At 49.1% G+C, this 19,188-nt stretch overlaps 3 protein-coding genes across 3 annotated transcripts; all 3 read left to right on the forward strand.

Annotated features, from left to right (window-relative positions):
* Positions 1-8,538: 8,538 nt before the first annotated feature.
* Positions 8,539-11,161, forward strand: LOC120643669 (exocyst complex component EXO70B1-like). The gene has a single exon (XM_039920111.1). The coding sequence runs from the start codon at positions 8,882-8,884 to the stop codon at positions 10,958-10,960; it is 2,079 nt and encodes a 692-aa protein (XP_039776045.1). The 5' UTR covers positions 8,539-8,881; the 3' UTR covers positions 10,961-11,161.
* Positions 11,162-16,283: 5,122 nt separating this feature from the next.
* On the forward strand, positions 16,284-17,521 carry LOC120646107 (citrate-binding protein-like). The gene has a single exon (XM_039922818.1). It carries the CDS (start codon positions 17,171-17,173, stop codon positions 17,486-17,488), a length of 318 nt encoding a protein of 105 aa, XP_039778752.1. The 5' UTR covers positions 16,284-17,170; the 3' UTR covers positions 17,489-17,521.
* Positions 17,522-17,531: 10 nt separating this feature from the next.
* LOC120646108 (citrate-binding protein-like) lies at positions 17,532-18,189 on the forward strand (the record flags this gene model as incomplete). The annotated part of the gene is made up of 1 exon (XM_039922819.1): positions 17,532-18,189. A coding segment is annotated over one exon (450 nt), but the record flags the coding sequence as incomplete, so codon positions are not given.
* Positions 18,190-19,188: the final 999 nt, after the last annotated feature.

The raw sequence follows: 19,188 nt of genomic DNA on the forward strand, positions 1-19,188 counted from the left end.
GGTCTGCGGCGGGTCGGTCGAGCTCCCTCTTCCCTGCGGCGGCGGATTTAAGATGGATTTGGGAGGTGGGTTTGATGCCGACGCGAAGCAAGAATCGAGTCGAGTCCGGCTAGAACACAAGATTCCGCAAATATAGGAGGCTTTGTTTTCCTTCCATAAATTCTTGTACATGTGGCCCCATAAGGACGTACCACGTGGCAATGTGTCTTTTTACTTAAAAAATATGACAATACAATACTTTCTTATAGTCTATATATGCAAATAATGTGATTTCTACTAGTGTCGGTGTACCGCTATGCACGGGCAAAGCTATATATTGTTTGAAGGGTGTCGATGCACAAAAAAATAAGCAAAATTAGTGGTTAGGACCAATTTTCATCATATATGGATCTCCATCTTAACTCCGATATAATGCACTCACAAGACAAATGTACTCCTTTCAATTTGCTCTAACTTCGCCGGTGCTATGCAGTATGATGCACATTGATAAATTGGTAAAATAAATAGTGCAAAAATAAGTTGATTTAGCGGGCTACCACTTGCGAGACAATGAGAGTGAATAAGCCCAATACAGAAGCTTGCACAAGAACTGCTTGCATACTGCAGGTGTTAATAACAAATTCAGTATGGTTCAATTGGGTGGTCAGCGGGTGTAGTATTGCTTGGTAATTTCTTGTGGTTGCCTACATTTGGTGGTGGAAGCTTCCTGGTAATTTCATCGCCTGATTAAATATCTTTCGCTCTCCCTGCAATTTGATGGATGATGGTTTGATTATGACGTGATCCTGGTAGTTGATGCATGATTGCTTAATTCTAATGTGATGCTTGATTAAATTCTATTGGATATCCAAATCCAATGGATGAAAACTGTATAATTTGTTTATATTCATCTGATGATTTGTGAACCGATGCATTCCCATATGTCTTTCAGGTTTTAGCACATTTAAGTTAGGAGGACTGGAGGAGCTGTATGTTCTGAAATCTTTTTTTTTTGAAACCTTGGCGGGAGCACCGCTATGTCATTTAAGGAGAAGAAGCATGCGAGTTCTTACAAGATTACTATTACATAAAAAAAGGAAAACTCAAGCTCAAGAAGAGAACAACTAATCATTAAAACTAGAAAGCTCCGGCGCCCCCCAGGCCAAATTCCTGTAATTTGCCTCTTGCTTGATCTCGTGCATGACATCTGCTGGCGACATTAGCTTGTTCTCAAACACACATCTGTTACGCGCTTTCCAAATATTCCAAGCCGTATAAATCATCATTGCGGCTTTCAAACGTCTAGTTTTCTTTGGCAGTTGTGCCAGTTCCTTTGGCCACCAATCATGTAACTCAGCCAATTGTGCCGGTTGTTTGATCAGATCATTCGTCCACAACTTCATCTTGTCCCAAACTTGAGTGGCAAAAGAACAGTGCAGTATTAAGTGCGCTGCAGTTTCAGGTTCTTGATTGCACATCCTGCAGACTGGATTGCATGGCCACTGCTTAAGCAACATATTATCCGCTGTGAGAATCTTGCTCTGAATTAGTAACCAAGTGAAAAACTTATGCTTTCCTTCTACTTCAGCTTTCCAGATATAATCCCCTATGAATTTGCTATAGGATCCTTGAAACTGAGCGAGATAGGCTGACTTTGAGCTGTACACTCCGTCAACTGTCCATTTCCACATAATTTTATCCTCTTCATTTGTCAACTGCACTGCCTGCACCTTATCCCATAATTCCACAAAGGCGGCCATTTCATCCACTGTTTGCATTCGCCAAAGTCCTCTCGTCCAGTTTTGATTGTGAAATTCCTCTTTCACTGACTTGTTTTTCCTCCACGCCAATTTGAACAAAGCAGGGTACAGATCCATTGGTGCATGCCCGTTTAACCAAGAAGATTGCCAAGAACTTGCCTTTTGTCCATCCCCAAGAAACACACTAGTGCTGACTCTGAACAATTGCTTATCAACTGCACTCACAGGCGGCTCAGTCCCCACCCATGGACGATCTGGTTCAGTCCACTGGAACCACAACCAGCGCAACCTCAGGGCCCTACTGAACAAATCAAGATCCATTACCCCCAGCCCCCCAAAGCTCTTTGGTCTCATTGTTTTTTTCCAAGCAACCAAACAGTACCCACCATTTGCCTCGGCTGCTCCCTTCCAGAGGAAATTCCTCCTCAATCGGTCAATCTTAATCAGGGCCCATTTTTGGAGTCTGAAAACAGTGAGGAAATAGGTTGGTAATGTTGACAGAACTGAATTTAGTAACCTCAGCCTCCCGGCCTTGTTCAGTAATCTCCCTTTCCAAGTTTCGAGTTTTCTACCCACTTTATCAATGAGTGGCTGCACATCCACCCTTTTGAGTTGCCTCACACTCAACGGCAGCCCCAAATAGGTACAAGGAAAAGATCTGATCTGACAGTGAAAAGCTTCCATTATATGTTGTAAATCCAATCCTTCACACCTTATAGGGTACACTGCACTCTTTACAGCATTGGTGTTGAGGCCTGAAGCTGCTCCAAATGCATCCAGAATATTCCTGGCTACTTGCACCTCCTCAGCAATAGGGTTAATGAAAATTACTGCGTCATCTGCAAACAAACTAGTCCTGAGCTTGGCATTTCTGTTGCAAATTGATGTGAGAAGGCCCTGCTCAGTGGCCTTGTTCAGCATACTCTGCAATGGCTCCATAGCTAGGATGAACAACATTGGAGAAAGTGGATCTCCCTGCCTTAGTCCAGTTTTATGCTTGAACTATCTTCCTCTAATCCCATTCAGTAGAACTGCCGAGCTAGACTTTGCCAGTATTGTTGTAACCCAAGTTCTCCACCTGTGCCCAAAACCTAACTGTTCCAATACTTCTTGCAAGTAATCCCACCTCACTGTGTCGAAGGCCTTTGCTATATCCAGCTTCAAGAATAGTGTTGGCTTTCCTGACTTATGTAGCTCTCTAATCAAGTTCTGAGTGTACAGAAAATTATCATGTATACTCCTTTTTTTGATGAATGCACTCTGGGCCCTTGAGACCAACTGATTTAACTCAGCCGCCAATCTTGTTGCCATTAATTTTGAAACCAACTTTGTCACACTGTGAGACAGGCTAATTGGTCTGAAATCTCCCACACACTTCGCTCCTTCTTTTTTTGGCAGTAACACTATGTGGGCACTGTTCAGCAGGTTAAAGTTTTGATCATGGTTACAGAAGAAAAAGTTCACCGCTGCTAATACATCCTCCTTGATTGTTTCCCAGCTGGCTTTGTAAAAGGCCCCAATAAATCCATCAGGTCCAGGTGCTTTGTCTGGCTCCATTTCCTTTATTACAGAATTCACCTCCTCCTCTGTAAATTCCTCCTCTAAGTGTTGTAGGTTTCTTCTTTGAAGCTGGATGGAATTCCAGTCAAGTGTGAACTCTCTACTGCTCTGCTGTCCCAACCTGGAAGTAAAGTGTTGGAGCACACATGTAGCCTTCTCCTCTTGTGTATGCAAAAGCCCTTGCTGTGTTTCAAGATACCTGATAAATTTTTTCCTTCGTCTCCCATTAGCATGGATATAAAACAGCTTACTATTTGCCTCACTAGCCTTGATAGCACTTAATCTGGACTGTTGCTTTGCCCTTAGCTTTTCCACAGCTGTCAATCCCAATAAGCGTGTCTTAAGGTCCCTTCTCAGAAGTATCTCAACAGTGCTGAGCTGCCTGTGCTCCTGAACAACATCTATTATGCCAATAAGCTGCCGAGCAGCACACAACAATAATTTATTGTTACCAACTGCCTTCTTTGCCCATTGCTTCAGTGCCTTGGCCGTTCTTGTCAACTTGATGTGTAGCTTTAGGAAGGGGTTGAAAACATTGACAGGTTTCGACCAAGCTTGGTGGACCACTTCAGCATATCCAGGAATATTAGGCCAGAAAGCCTCAAATCTAAAGCCCATGTAAGTACTGTGCACTGAATTCCCAACCAGAAGAAGCGGACCGTGGTCAGACACCGCAGATGACAGTGCCTGCAACTCCGATGCCGGCAACATGAGATCCCACTCAATTGTGCAGAAAGCCCTGTCAATGCGTGTCTGAGTGGTATCATTCGACCAAGTATACTTTCTTCCTCTTAATCCCAATTCCTTTAGCTCAAGGAAGTTAATTGTGCTTTTGAATTCACCCATCAGGCGCCTATTCAAATTGGTATTACTCTTGTCCTCCGCCTGCAAAATTAGGTTGAAGTCACCAATGAGCAGCCACTTGGCACCCACCACAGACTTAACATCTCTGATCTCTCTCAGAAATTCAATCTTTTCTCTGTCACTTTGCGGTCCATACACCACTGTGATCCACCAGTCTGCAACACATCGTTTGGCCTCCACATGCACAGTCACTGAATGCTCCCTCCTCTCACAATGCGTAATTGAATAGTAGTCCTCATCCACAGCGACCACTGCCCCTCCTCTGGTACCAGTTGCTGGCAAAAAAGCAAAATGCTTACTGAATTGAACCCCCAGAGTCTCGGTAATGTCCTCCAGCTGAATGTCTGCTAGCTTTGTCTCCTGAAGGGTTGCCATTGTGCATCTGGTATCTTGTGCTAGGTCCCTAACCACCTTCCTCCTTGCTTTGTTGTTCAACCCTCTCACATTCCAATTCAGCACAACACAATTTTGGTCAATCATGGGGAAAACAGAGATACACAACACCCTCACCCTTCCAAACAGCACACACTAGTAGGAAGGAGGGAGACGAAGGGGAGACTCTCCCCTGATACAAAGAAAACAACATAACACGCACAACACCGAACTGCCAGGACAGGGTGCCCTGACCACCACGAAACACACATACAAACACGAAACCACCCCACACACACACTGACGCGGGCCACACCCGCTTAAGCCTCTGCATGAATAACAATGGCACTGAAGGAGTCAGCGCCCTCACCAGTCGGGAGGCCGAACGCCTCTCTATAGTTTGTGACCGTTCCATCCACCAGAGGTTCCACAAATTGGTTCCTGAATTCTTCCTCGACACCTTGATCTGGCAGCTTGTCCTCCGGCAGGATGCCGCATTTCTTCATGAGCAATGCTGTCGCCTGCTGCTCAATGGTAAGATCAGTTTTTGGCCTACCCGCCAACCTCTTGCTCCGCCTTTTAGAATCTTTTAACTCAGATTGCTCACAGTCATCCACCACCCTTTTTGTCTGTGGTGTAGTCAAGACTGAACTCTGAATCTTTTTAGTAAATAGCAGCTTCCTTTCTTGAACTTCTTCCTTAGTGCCCAGCTGCTGCAAGATGGCAGCAATCACCGACGCTTCCCGCTCAGCAACTGTGTCATCTCCAATAGGGCCCAAATGCGACTCGGCAGGGAAGAGCACTCTTGGCCCAAGGGGAGCAATCTCTCCAGCTCGCACGTCCTGCTCAGGCCCAAGTTCCTCATGACTAGTAACAGACCCCTCCTCATGCCTTGCTTCCAGTACAGAGCCCACTCCTCTGTCACCCGCATCCGGCCCAACCACCACCAGCCCATCTCCAAGAACAGGTGGCCCGACAACTAGCCCACAACTCCCCAAACCAGCAGTTTCAACAAATGACACTTTCAGAGCACAACCCAGCATTGCACCCGTGATCTCCTGTGTTAGCTGATCAAGAGAGTTCGAACTCCCTGGCCCCTCACTGCATGCAACAGGCCCCGAGTCCTCAATGGCGTCGCCCATAGGAACAAGCTTCAGCGGGACAACATGTGACTCCTGTTGACCCTGGACAGCCTCTCTGTCCATGAACAGTTCGCAGCCTGCCTCCTTTGTCGCCGGCAACGACAGACCAGCATTGGCCTCATCCACCATGGGGTCCCACACTGCAACCTCGTTATCACTTCTTTCACCAAAGAGGCAAAAGGTGTCTGCTCCCTCAACTGCGGCACAGCCCGCACCCTTCATCTGAACAAACGCCTCCACTGTGCATCTTCCACCTTGGTTCCCAGCACCGTCAACTGTCGGGCTAGCATCACCATCCTCGACGACGGCCCCTCTTCGGAACTGATCAGCACTGGCATCCCCCCTGCCATGGCGGCCACCTGTCGCCGACCGACTGCTGTCCCCCTTGAAAAAAGCCGTGGAGGGAGGTGGGAACTGCATTCCCCCGCGACCTCCATTCCCCCCTCCAGGCGGCGAACGATCCCGACGCCTCGCCCCTAATCTGTCATGAACTGGGACACGCCGTGGGGGGCGAAGGCGGTCCGGCACACCCAACTGCCAAGGAAAGCAATGCCTGATAGGCCACTCCTCTACCACCGAGACATCGGGGATTCCACTCGTGTCACTCTCAAAGCTCCGCCTGGACGGGAATCCCACCGGCGAGTTGAAATCGAGGACTTGATCCACATGGATTATCACCTCATAGTCAAGCAGAGCTGCAGCCCCCGGGCGAACCTCAGGCAGCTCCATGTTGCCAGGTCTCATGGAGAAATCATTATGCTGTTCTTCAGTGAATCCAACTGGCTCCTCCAGCTTCAGTGTTCCCTCAACGGCAATGCTATTCGGGTCAGCCAAAGTAACCCAAACACACACACAGGCCTTCTCTTTAGCAGAGTTCTTCTCAGTGTCTATCATATCCACCAGCGTGGTTGGGGGGAAGAGCTTGCTAATCGTCTCAGTATTCACAGCATGCGCCGGAATCCCTTCAATGCATGCACGTACCCGGTAGGAAAACTTGCTCGTCGCCGTCACCCCGAACTGTCGCGTCCACGGCATGAGGTGGATCCTGGTACGCCCACCATTAGCAATCCCCTCCCCAGCGCCGCATTTCGCTGCACCGGTTGCACGAAGCGGAGGAGGAATGTAGCCTCCTTCAGCACAGACACACCGAGCTGGTGCCCCGGGATGGCGAGTTGCCGTAGAGCCTCCCGATGCACCTGCTCCTCCGACAGCAGCGCCCCAGAGTCGAGCTGCACGCCAATTAGCGAGTGCAGCTGGATATCGCGCTCCGCCTCCCTGATGACCGCTGTGCGCTCAGCACTGGCAATCACCCACGTCGGGCGTCTCTCCGGCTCACCCGGAACGAACTCCATCTTGCACTCCTCCTTTCTCCCTCTTCTTCTTCCTTGCTCCTGCACTGGAACCGGAACCGGCCCCCGCGCCTCACCCTCCCGAGCAGCTTTGCAGTACCGCGCCTTATGCCCGGACTTGGAGCAGAGCACACACCGTGGTGGATCATGGCACTGCGCTATGCGATGATCTCTAGCGAAGCAGTTGAAGCAGCGCTTGTCCGCCCTGGCTCTGAGAAGCTCAAGCAAACTAGTACCAGGCGGAGACCGATGGCCCAGACGATCTAGATTTTGTGCCCTCTCTCCCAATCTGTCATGCACGCTCACCTTCCCAACCAGCCGGTCATGAATGCACGCCGGATTTGCTCCCAGCCGAGCCCACACCCTGGTCTGGCGTCCTCGAGTTTTCTTCCTTTCCACGCTCCACCCTCCCCTGGATTCCGCAGCAGCATTGAATCGGGGCCGAAAGGTCCGGACCCCTACCAGCGCATCTCTGTAGGACACTTGGCCCGTGTTTAGATGAAAAACCAAAATTCCAAAAAAAATTTCCGGCACCTGCATGGAGACTTAAATCTAAACGAAATAAAAAACGCATTGCGACTGCTGTCTGTAAATAGCGAGACGAATCTAATGAACCTAATTAGCTTGTAATTAGATGCTAAATTGCTACAGTAATGCTACAGTAAATAACCTCTAATGACGGATTAAATAGGCTCATTAGATTCGTCTCGCGATTTACAGACGAATTCTGTAATTATATTTGTAATTAGTCTATATTTAGTACTTCAAATGTAAAAAGATGCCTTTCAAAATTTTTACATCGCGCAACTAAACGGGACCTTGATGGGAATCCGGCTTGACAATGACCGAACGAATCGGCCCGGTAGCACCCCTCACATCAATACCTTTTCCCGGAGATTCCTCGCCGCGGAAGGTAGCGGACTTCAATGGCCTTCTGTCTGGGCTGTCCTCTTCCCCAGAGTCGGAGCAGTACAGGAGGTCCAGCGCCTCCCCAACAGGGAGGTCGACCCCCGGAGAATGTGAGGAAGCAGGCAGGGCTGCCTCCGGTGGGTCACCGGCAGGCAATGGAGGTGGCAGCGGCGGTGGTGGTGGAGGCGAGCGCCGAGGTAGCGGGTCGCCAGTGGTCGCCATCCCTTGAAAATTTCTGCGACCGAAAAGATTGTTGTGCTCATGTTCTAAAATCTGAAGTTCTAAGGGTTTGAGAGTTTTGATTCTTTAGGCGTGTTTGTACAAAAGTGGAGGGAAATCGCAAAAAACTACACCTTGGAACTTCATAAATGGCATAATATCTTATCATCTAAATTATAGTGAAACGCCAACATATTGCCAATACACTACTTGTCAAATTTAGATTATAAATTTATTTTGCCCGTAGCAACGCACGGGTACTGATCTAGTCTAAAAAAAAGTTATATCGAGTCTCGAGTTGGAAAATAGTAATACTCTCTCTCCTTTGAATTAATATTCCAGTATGAACATTTAGGACAATCTAATCAATTCATCAAAATAATAATGGACGGAGAAGATTGGATCTCGCAATCTTTTGTCTTCCTTCGATTCGACTTTCTTGGATGAGCTAGCTGCTTCGTGCAGAGGACATGTTTTGGCGAGGGACTCACGTCGTCGCCGCGAGGTTGCCAGCAACAATGCTTTCTTTAGCAAACCCTGCCTGCCTTGCTAAGAGAGGAGAGAGAAAGACCATGTCTCCCTCAACCTCCGGCGACCTCTCCTCTCTCTCCACCACCTCCTCCCTCCACCATCCTCTCCCCTCCCACCACCCTTCGCATGCCTCACAAACTAACCACTATTGAGGCATCGACCTTGATCGCAAGCTCGTAGGCCGCCGCGGCAAGAAATGGATAGGATCCCCATCGCGCCGCTCAAGTCCAGCAGCTTCTCGGCGGCCACCACCCGGGAGGACAGGCTCGCCCGCAACCTCTCGCTCGGCCCCATCAAGCTCACCGAGCCCGTCAAGGAGGCGCGCGTCGAGAAGGCCGACAGCAATAATGCCGGCGGCGGGGACGCGGCGGGCGGCGGCGAGGACGGCGCGCCGGACGAGGCCACCACCGAGCCGGACTTCGCCACGCTGTCGGCGGAGATCGACGCGTTTCTCGCCGCCCGCAGGGCCGGCGAGTCGCCGCCGCCCGTGTCGGAGGTGACGCTGGACAGGTTCGCCAGCGCCGTGGAGCAGGAGATCGCGCCGTCGGAGGGGACCGAGGACAAGTGGGTGCCCGAGGCGCCCGGCGAGGCGCCGCCGCTGCTAGCGGCGATCAAGCGCATCGCGGCGCTCTCGTCGGCGCTGACCGAGACCCAGCAGGCGGACAGGTACACCATCGGTGTGCACCGCGTGACGGGCGTGCTCCACCGCGCCATGACGTTCGTGGAGGACGAGTTCCACGCGCTGCTCGAGGACCCCCGCGTGGCCAAGGCGGTGCCCGGCGGCGGCGGCGACACCGGCAGCGCCACGGGGCGGTCGTCGATGCGCCGGCCGCCGTCGTTCGGGCACGGCGCGGAGCCCGACCGCTGCGTGATCCCCTCGGCGGACGGCGGCGGCGCTGGCGGGGAGGCCTCCCCGCCGTTCCCGCCGGAGACCGTGGAGCGGCTGCGCGCCATGGCGGAGGCCATGCTCGCGGCGGGGTACGCCACCGAGTGCGCCGAGGTGTTCCTGGTGGCGCGGCGGAACGCGCTGGACGCGTCGCTGCAGAGCCTGGGCTACGACAAGCCCAGCATCGACGACGTGGTGCGGATGCCGTGGGAGGCGCTGGAGCTGGAGGTGGCCACGTGGATCAAGGCGTTCCACCACACCGTCGAGGTCGGGCTCCCCGGCGAGCGCGACCTCTGCGCGCGCGTCTTCGCCGTCGAGGGCGGCGAGGGCCTCGGGCGCGGCATCTTCGCGGACCTGGCGCGCTGCACCATGCTGCACCTGCTCAACTTCACGGAGGCCGTGGCGCTTCAGAAGCGCGCCGCCGAGAAGCTGTTCAAGGTGCTCGACATGTACGAGGTGATCCGCGACGTGGCGCCCGCCGTGGACGCGCTCGGCGCCGGCGGCGAGGAGGAGGCCGGCTCCGGCACCCTGGCCGACCTCAGGTACGAGCTGGCGTCGGTGCGGTCCCGCCTGGGCGAGTCGGCGGCGGCCATCTTCTGCGACCTGGAGAGCTCGATCCGCGCGGACGCCGGGAAGCAGCCGGTCCCCGGAGGCGCCGTGCACCCGCTGACCCGGTACCTGATGAACTACCTCAAGTACGTGTGTGCGTACAAGAACACCCTGGAGCAGGTGTTCCAGGAGTACCGGCGCCCCGACGACGACGAGCAGCCGCACGGCGAGGGCGGCGCCGGCGCCGGCGACCCGTTCGCGGCGCAGCTGATGGAGGTGATGGAGCTGCTGCACGGGAACCTGGAGGCCAAGTCGCGGCTGTACAAGGACCCGTCGCTGAGCAGCATCTTCCTGATGAACAACGGGCGGTACATGCTGCAGAAGATCCGGGGCTCGCCGGAGATCAACGCGGTGGTCGGCGAGGCGTGGTCGCGGAAGCGGTCGACGGACCTGCGGCAGTACCACAAGAACTACCAGCGGGAGACGTGGAGCCGCGTGCTCAACCTGCTCCGGGACGACGGCGTGATCACCGTGAAGGGGCACGTGCAGAAGCAGGTGCTCAAGGACCGGTTCAAGCAGTTCAACGCCGCCATGGACGAGATCCAGCGGACGCAGGGGGCGTGGGTGGTCAGCGACGAGCAGCTGCAGTCGGAGCTCAGGGTCTCCATCGCCGCCGTCATCGTGCCGGCCTACCGCTCCTTCCTCGGCCGCTTCGCGCAACATTTCACCGCGGGGAGGCAGACGGAGAAGTACGTCAAGCTCAGCGGCGAGGACCTCGAGGCCATCATCGAGGAGCTCTTCGACGGCAACGCCGTCTCCATGCCCAGGAGAAGGATGTAATAATGTAATAATATGCATACCATACATATAGTAATTTGATTTAAGCAATTATATATCATTACTGTATTTTATTTTTCTGTTTTAATTTTGATCGTTCATGAGAGCGTTGGTGGAACAGTACAGATGATGTTGTAATCCTATACTTTAAAAACTCACTGCATTGATGTACGTTGCTAATCAATGCCTGTTCATATGTGCTAAGGCTGGTTCCAACAGTGGGTCTGCAGCCCCAGCCCGCAGCCACAGCCACATCAGCGCCACGTCAGCTCTCGCCAGCCCACTCGACCCCAGCGCTCCATCAGTGAGCCTGCAGCCTCAGCATACAGCCACGTCAGTGCCACGTCAGCTTTTCCATTCCAGACTTAACCATTTCAGAACGCGTTCTTTTATAATTTAAATGGACACAATAACCTCATTTTATTAAATTTAAAAATTCGGAAATTACATAAAAATTCGAAATAAAAATTACACGACAATTTAAAATAAAGGAAATTACATAAGAATAAAAAAATTACATAAATCTAATGATGATTTTTGTTCCAAACATGCTCAATCAAATCCCTTTGAAGCTGTGAATATACTTGCCCTGATGTCATCGCGGCCTCTCTCTGAAGGCGAATTGCTAGACTCGGCGGTGCGTTGTAGTGGATCGCTGGTCCGACGAAAGAAGTGACAGTCTCATAGTTTTCGTCAAACGATCCGCCTCGCTCGTCATCGATGATCATGTTGTGCAAAATAATGCAAGCACGCATGATCAACCCAAGAGTACGTTGAGAGTAAGAACGTCCGGGAATGGCGAGTATGTTGAACCTCTTCTTCAATATCCCGAATGCACACTCAACATCTTTCCGCACTGATGCTTGCTGCTCTGAAAAAAAGCGATGCTTCTCTAGTTGTGGAAGAGGCACGCCCTTCATGAACACCGGCCACGAGGGATATATACCGTCAGCAAGGTAGTATCCCATATTGTACTCATGGTTGTTCATGGTAAAGCGCACCGTGGGCTCCTGTCCTCTAATGGCATCAGTGAACAACGGGGACTGATTGAGCACGTTGATATCGTTGTTGGATCCCGCAACACCAAAAAAGGCATGCCAGATCCAACGGTCATATGAGGCTACGGCTTCAAGGATGATGGTTGGATGCTTAATGTCCCCCCTGGTAAATTGGCCCTGCCAACCCACTGGACAATTGCTCCACTGCCAGTGCATACAATCGATGCTCCCTAACATACCAGGAAACCCACGCTCCTCTGCCTTAGCTAGTAGACGCTGAAGATCCGACTCAGTAGGCCGACGATAGAATTCAGCCCCATAACACTCAATGATGCCCTCACAAAAATTCTCTAAACACTCTAAAGCAGTAGATTTACCTAACTTGAGGTACTCATCGATCGAATCTGCGGCTATGCCATACGCTAACAGGCGCAAGGCAGCAGTACACTTTTGCAAAGGAGATAAACCTCTACGTCTAGTGGCATCAACTCTTTCAGTGAAATATGAAGAATATTCACCTAACCTTTCCGTAATACGTAGGAAAAGACTCCTACACATACGGTACCTTCGCCGGAAGTAGTTGGGAGGATAGATACAGTTGTCGGTGAAGTAGTCGTTGAGCAGCCTGGTGTGAGCGTCTTCGCGATCACGATGGATGTAGCGACGAGGACCCCGCCGTCTTGAGGATGAAGCTTCCATCTGCGCCTTCAGCGCGGCGATCGTATCCTCAACGGCGGCGAAGAGAGCATCGCCTAGCCTGTCGCTTGAACTCGAAGAAGACATGGCGTGGGTGAGGAAGTGAGTGAAATGGGGAGTGAGAGGTGTGGAATGAGCTCCAACCAGCCCTCTCTATTTATAGATGAGTTGGGGACGAAATTTGTGATTTTTGGAATTTTTTTGGAATTTTTTGGAGTTCAAACGGTCAAAAACGGCTAATTACAACGGCTAGCTGACGTGGCAGCCGTTGGCCAATCACAGAGCGCCATGTGGCAGCCGACCGGACGCCGGGTCGGTACCGACCGGCCGGTACCGACAGCGCGTGGCTCCAACGCCGGTCGGTACCGACCGCCCGGCCGGTCGGTAGCGCTACCGCCCCGCGCTCTCGGTTTCCGCGCTTACCGACCGGCGCGGGTCGGTAGCCGGGTCGGTACCGACCGGCGGGGGTCGGTACCGACCCCCGTTGGAACCAGCCTAACACTCTTCTTTTTTATGGCAGTGTTGACACTTCTTTCAACACAGCACTTACTGTTAGAGTGCGCATCGGAAACTGGCCCAGCCCACTATACCCATGAGTCGGCGCCCTACCAGATCTAGGTCCACCTGAGCCCAACTAACCAAGGCATCAGGCCTAACTCAACCAAAAAGAATAGCCTGTTAGATAAGGACTGTCCCGCCTTATATGTTGTGCTCCCCCACCATCAATTTTCGATGTGGGACTAATTCTAACAATCTCCCCGATCACACATCGGGCCCAACTCTTCCATCACAAACAGCCCATGTGATCTCCCGGAAGACGATCTACTAGGCCCCGAGTCCAACTCTCCAGTCACACACAACCCGTGCGACCTTCCGGAGACGTTCACGGGCTCCCCTGTCACCATGTGACCCCGAAAATATTCCAGATTTTTTCAACCTTCGGCTTTGATACCACTTGTTAGAGTAATAGCGCGGAAACGATAACCCAGGAACACAGAACTAAATCACAAGATCATACAAACGAGAACGATACAGAGGCACGATGTTTTTTATTGAGGTTCGGCGATGTGCTTATATCCCCGAGGCATGACTACAGGCGCTCCTCCCCATAAGCAGTAGGTACACCGGTATTCGGGCACCACCGCGGCCACGCCGCCGCCCACACCAGCTGCCCAAGTCGTCTCACGGTTACACGGTAGTGCCCTCATATTTATGGGCACTAGGGATACAAGGTACGACTCAAACTATGTCCCTAACCTACTAAATTACAACTCTAGTTCAGTCGTAATCAAAACTGTACACATATTCGACACATATCTAACACAGTACTTACTCAAGTCTTCTTTTTTATGGTAGTGTTGACACTTCTTCCAACACAGTACTTATTTAATTGTGGCAAATAGTGCACTTACTCTATCGGGCCAGGCCTGGCTCATTTCAAGTATTGGGGCGCATGGGAGTATCCTGTCTTGTCCTCTATTGTTGCTGGGCATAAACGATAGGCAGAATCGTTCAAAAAAAAAGGCAGAAACAAGAAAGATGAACAGTTAGATAAAGATCCCTATTCCGGCCACAATATCATCTGTCAGCACGTCTTTTCCGTAATCATGTTGTTTTACTCAGAAGACATGCCGCTCTCAGACCCGCCCAGCAGTGGCAGGGCAGGCGCATTAAATGGGCCGTGTTTGGTTGTAACGGTAAAAATTTCGCGATTCAGAATTTTATATGCATGGAATACTAAATATAGTCTATTTGTAAAAAAATTTTAGAGATGAATACAACTTTGCGAGTCGAATCTAATGTATCTAATTAATACATGATTAGATACAGCAATGCTACAGTGATCATACTCTAATCATCGTCAAAATATGCGGTCAAATACCTCATTAGCTACAAAATTACTACAATACCTATGGTTGTGGAGTTGTTTTTGTAATTAGACTTAATTTAATACCTCTAATTAGTGGTTAAAGTTGTAAAAAAATTTCATCAAGACTTTTTCACCCCTAACCAAACACAGCCCATATCCTTCTCCACGACACGACAGTCCCGGAGCTGGACAGCGTACGGCTTTGGGCCCTCTAGAAGGTGTCTTAGTCCAGCCCGTTACCGGTGGTGGGCTTTTGGCTTATCTAGCCTCGAATTAATTAAGTACTTATACTAAAGGGCCAAGATTTGGGGCATCCTCATGAGTCGTGGCCCCACGTGGGGCCCGTGCACTGTTTATGCGGGTCCCACATACTATTCACGTGGGACCCACGTGGGGCCACGTACTATTTAGACGGGACCCACGTGGGGCCCAGGTACTATTCAGGCGGGACCCACGTGGGGCCCAGGTACTATTCAGGCGGGACCCATGTGGGGCCACGATTCTATTAAGTTAGTCTCTTTATCTTAAAAAAATATTTTTCTTCCATTATTTTACAATACAAAATATATTTAACTACTTCCTACATACAAAAATAATAACTAAACTTTGTATACTACATTTACATGTGGTAGTTGTACTACTTCTTAGGTTTTGATTTCCTTCCGTAAACCCACAAAATATAATTAAACTGTTCATTCATTTCTAATTTTACTCTTTTTCCCTACTAAAGTAATTAAACTATACCTACTGACACAAAAAAAAAATCCTAAGGAAAAATTACCTTTACCTCTATACTACAATGCTTGAGATTGGCGCGCTCTCAGACACAAAACTACTATGCCGCTTTACTGTAATTTTTAGATCTAACTCAATACATCGATACGATGTTGCTTCGAACATAGTAACGGATAATATCTTTCTATTAATATTTTAGGTCCACGTTTTTTTATAGGCGCGCGTAGTGCGCCAACCTAACTAGTATACTATACTAAAGCTCCAAGAATCCGAGCGTTTCCGTGAATCGTGGCCCCACGTGGGACCCACGGCACTGTTTATGCGGGTCCCACATACTATTCAGGTGGGAACCACATGGGACCCACGTGCTATTTAGGCGGGACCCACGTGGGACCCACGCGCTATTCAGGTGGGACCCACGTGAGACCCACGCGCTATTCAAACGGGACCCACGGTTCTATTAAGTGAGGCTTTTTATCTTAAAAAAATATTTTCCTTCCATTATTTGACAATACAAAATATATTTAACTACTTCCTACATATAAAAATAATAACTAAACTTTGTATACTACATTCACACATGGTAGTTCTACTACTTTTTGGATTTGGGTTTCCCTCCGTAAACTCACAAAATATACTTGAACTGCTCATTCATTTCTAATCTTTTTTTCCTACTAAAGTAATCAAACTATACCTACTGACACAAAAAAAATGAATTCCTAAGGAAAAATTGTCTATACCTCTATACTAAAATGCTTGAGATTGGCGCGTTCTCAGACTCTAAACTACTATACCGTTTTACTGTAATTTTTAGATTTAACTCTATACATCGATACGATGTTGTTTCAAACATAGTAACAAATAATATATTTCCATTAATATTTTAAGTCAATATTTTTTTTCGTAAAGGCGCGCTTAGCGCGCCAACCTGACTAGTTGTCTAGGAGGGACCCGTTCCCGTGGCGCTGATGGTGGCTCTCCCAATAATGACCGAAAGCCCACCCAGGACCATTGCAATTCCGTGTGAGAGAAGGACAAAAATATGGTAAGGGCACATGAAAATCAATATAAAAAGTATGTTTAGTTCTGTAACGGTACGTCAAAATTAGATAGCATTGCACCATTGTATTTATTAAAAAAGAACTTCAAAACACGATCTGACTTTACTATATTTTAATCAAAATGGTAAAGTTAATTTATTTAAATAAATCTCACCTCCTTCATCATATAAATTAGTAAAATAATTCGTACCATGTATATCATTGATAAGTTACTTTATGCCATGAATCACAAAGTTTATTTTTCTGCCGAAAAGTTACGTAGCATGGACCAAAAAATTACGTTTTCTAATATTCATGGACTACAACAAAAATTACTTTTCCCAATATAGGGTTGCAATATAAACCATCAGCTTTTTTTTGGAAATGCTGTGGGATATATCAAGCTCTCTTTTAGAAAAGTGTTGAGGTCTTAAATGCAAGAACCCTCTTCTTTTAGATTTTCTGTTCAGTTAAATACTCCGTATCTCCCGCTCAAAAAAAAAAGATATCACTCCGTATGTCTCATAGTCTCATCTGACAAAGGACCTTCAATTGATCCAAACGAAAAAAAAAATGCACCATTGCCGGCCTCCTCCTGCCATCACTGTGATGTGGCCGTCGTCTTCTGGCTCCACGAGGACGGCAGGAACGCAGCGCCAAAACCCCCGCGCGGATTCCGGATTTCAGCGATCCGTGGCCCAATCAACTCCGAGCGCCGGCACAACTCCGAGTAAACCACCGCTCGCTGCGCCGGCAATTCGTGACATTGTCCCGTGACATTCTGTGTGACATTATATCATCAGTAGTTGTTCAAAAGTTTTTGTGGCTCTGAGGCACGGACGTTCCGTCATCGTCGTCACCGCTGCTTCTGTCAATGGCGGCGTCGCGCCCATCATTGCTGCTGCTGCTGCTGGCGTCGTTGTGCGCCGCGCACCCGGTCCGCGGCGAGGGCCTGCTGACCGACGGCTTCACGGCGGTGGAGCTGACCGAGGCGCAGTTCAAGGTGCAGAAGCCCTACGACGTGCCGCTGGGCGAGCGCTACGAGCTCCTCGCCGGCGGCGTGCGCCGGATGTGGGTCTACGCCGCCGACAAGCCCATCACCACCGCCCACCCCGGCGGCCCCCGCACCGAGATCAAGATCGAGGCAAGTGCAAAGCTGATCGACATATATATATACCTCCTCCTGCTGTGATCTTCCATCTAGTAACAATATTTGTTGCTTCATTGCTTCTCTCTCTCTCTCTCTCTCTCTCTCTCTCTCTCTCTCTACAAGCAAGCAGCGGGTGTACAGCTCGGGGGTGTGGCAGTTCGAGGGCTACGGCTACATCCCCTGCGGCACGTCGGGGGCATCGGTGATGCAGATCTTCGGCGCGGCGGAGCACGCGACCACGCTGATGCTGCACGTCTACGGCGGCCGGCTGACCTACTACCACGACGTCGCCGCCGCGGGGGTCGTCGACGCCGCCATCTACGACCGCTGGTTCAGGCTCAACGTGATCCATGACGTCGCGGCGTCCAACGTGACCGTCTTCGTCGACGGCGAGCGCCGGCTGACCGCGCCGGGGCGCGGCGGGGACTCGCACTACTTCAAGTTCGGCGTGTACGGGCAGTCCAGGAACGGCATGTCGTACAGGATGGAGTCGCGGTGGAGGGACGTCAAGGTCTTCACCAAGTGCAGCACTTGAGATTTGTGCATGCATCGAGAGACAAGTATGTATGTATGTATGTACATACATCATCATCTCCCTAGTCAACTTTCTCTGAATTTATTCTGCAACTTAATGCTTGTCATATGTCGTTATCCTTTTTGCCTTTGATTTCTTCTAGCACACTTGCCACAGGGCCACAGTAAAGGTCACTGCAACTTGCAGTGGATTGGTTCATGTAATCTGTTACATCTCAACTATATATAATTATGATTTGTTCAATGTATCTTTAATTATTTATTTTTCTCTTGTTGTAGTGACCTCACTTTTTTCCCATTATTAGCCAACTTTCTTAGAACAAAAGCCTTTTACGGTTATTTTTGTTGTGATTTTTTGGAGATTTTTCTTATTATTTCTCCTGACGACTTTGCTTCTTTGCAATAGATGTTGACTTTATTACTACATAAGTGTAAATTTGATGTGTTTAGCATTCATGGAAATGGTACCAAATCATTTAAAATCTGATAGTATTTTCTTTCCAAAATCATTTACATCGTGGGTGGAAACCAAATGGAGACAGTTTCTATGGTGCTACATGGTACAAAATCAAGCTGACAGATAATTAAAGGGCTATGTATATGTAACAAATAAGCCAAAACTTCAAGACAAACAACACAGAACTTGTACTAACCAGAGTTGACGAGTACATACTAGTGCAAGTGACAATTTCGTTTTTGTTTTCATACAGCTCTGATGTGATTGTAGGCTTTGGTGGACAAGCAGTTTGGCAGCTCCAAATGCTGAGGAAAAGGGCAACAACAGTTTTATCGCCAGGTCATCGACGTCAATAAGGACAAACATTGAATCAATATATGTACAAAGTAATAAAATATTCGTAATTATTATTAGCAGCTTCTGAAACAAAGGAAAAAAAATTGAATGATGTAGCTTGCTTCCTTTAATTCAAACTAAGTACCTGTTGGTGTGTCATGTTTGTATTTGCTTTAACACTATATATATATATATATATATATATATATATATATATATATATATATATATATATATATATATTCTGTAAGAAGATGATGCTTCTCAATCTCAATTATTAGCCTCAGAACAACAAGATCATGTTTCTAATGCTCTATGTTTCTAAAGTCATGTTTTATATATATGTATATATCCTGTAGCAACGTACAGGTATAAACATATATAGTGACTTATTACAAACCGGATGCCAACCGTG

The sequence above is a fragment of the Panicum virgatum genome, chromosome 8K (genome assembly GCF_016808335.1).
Source record: "Panicum virgatum strain AP13 chromosome 8K, P.virgatum_v5, whole genome shotgun sequence".
Taxonomy (NCBI): domain Eukaryota; kingdom Viridiplantae; phylum Streptophyta; class Magnoliopsida; order Poales; family Poaceae; genus Panicum; species Panicum virgatum.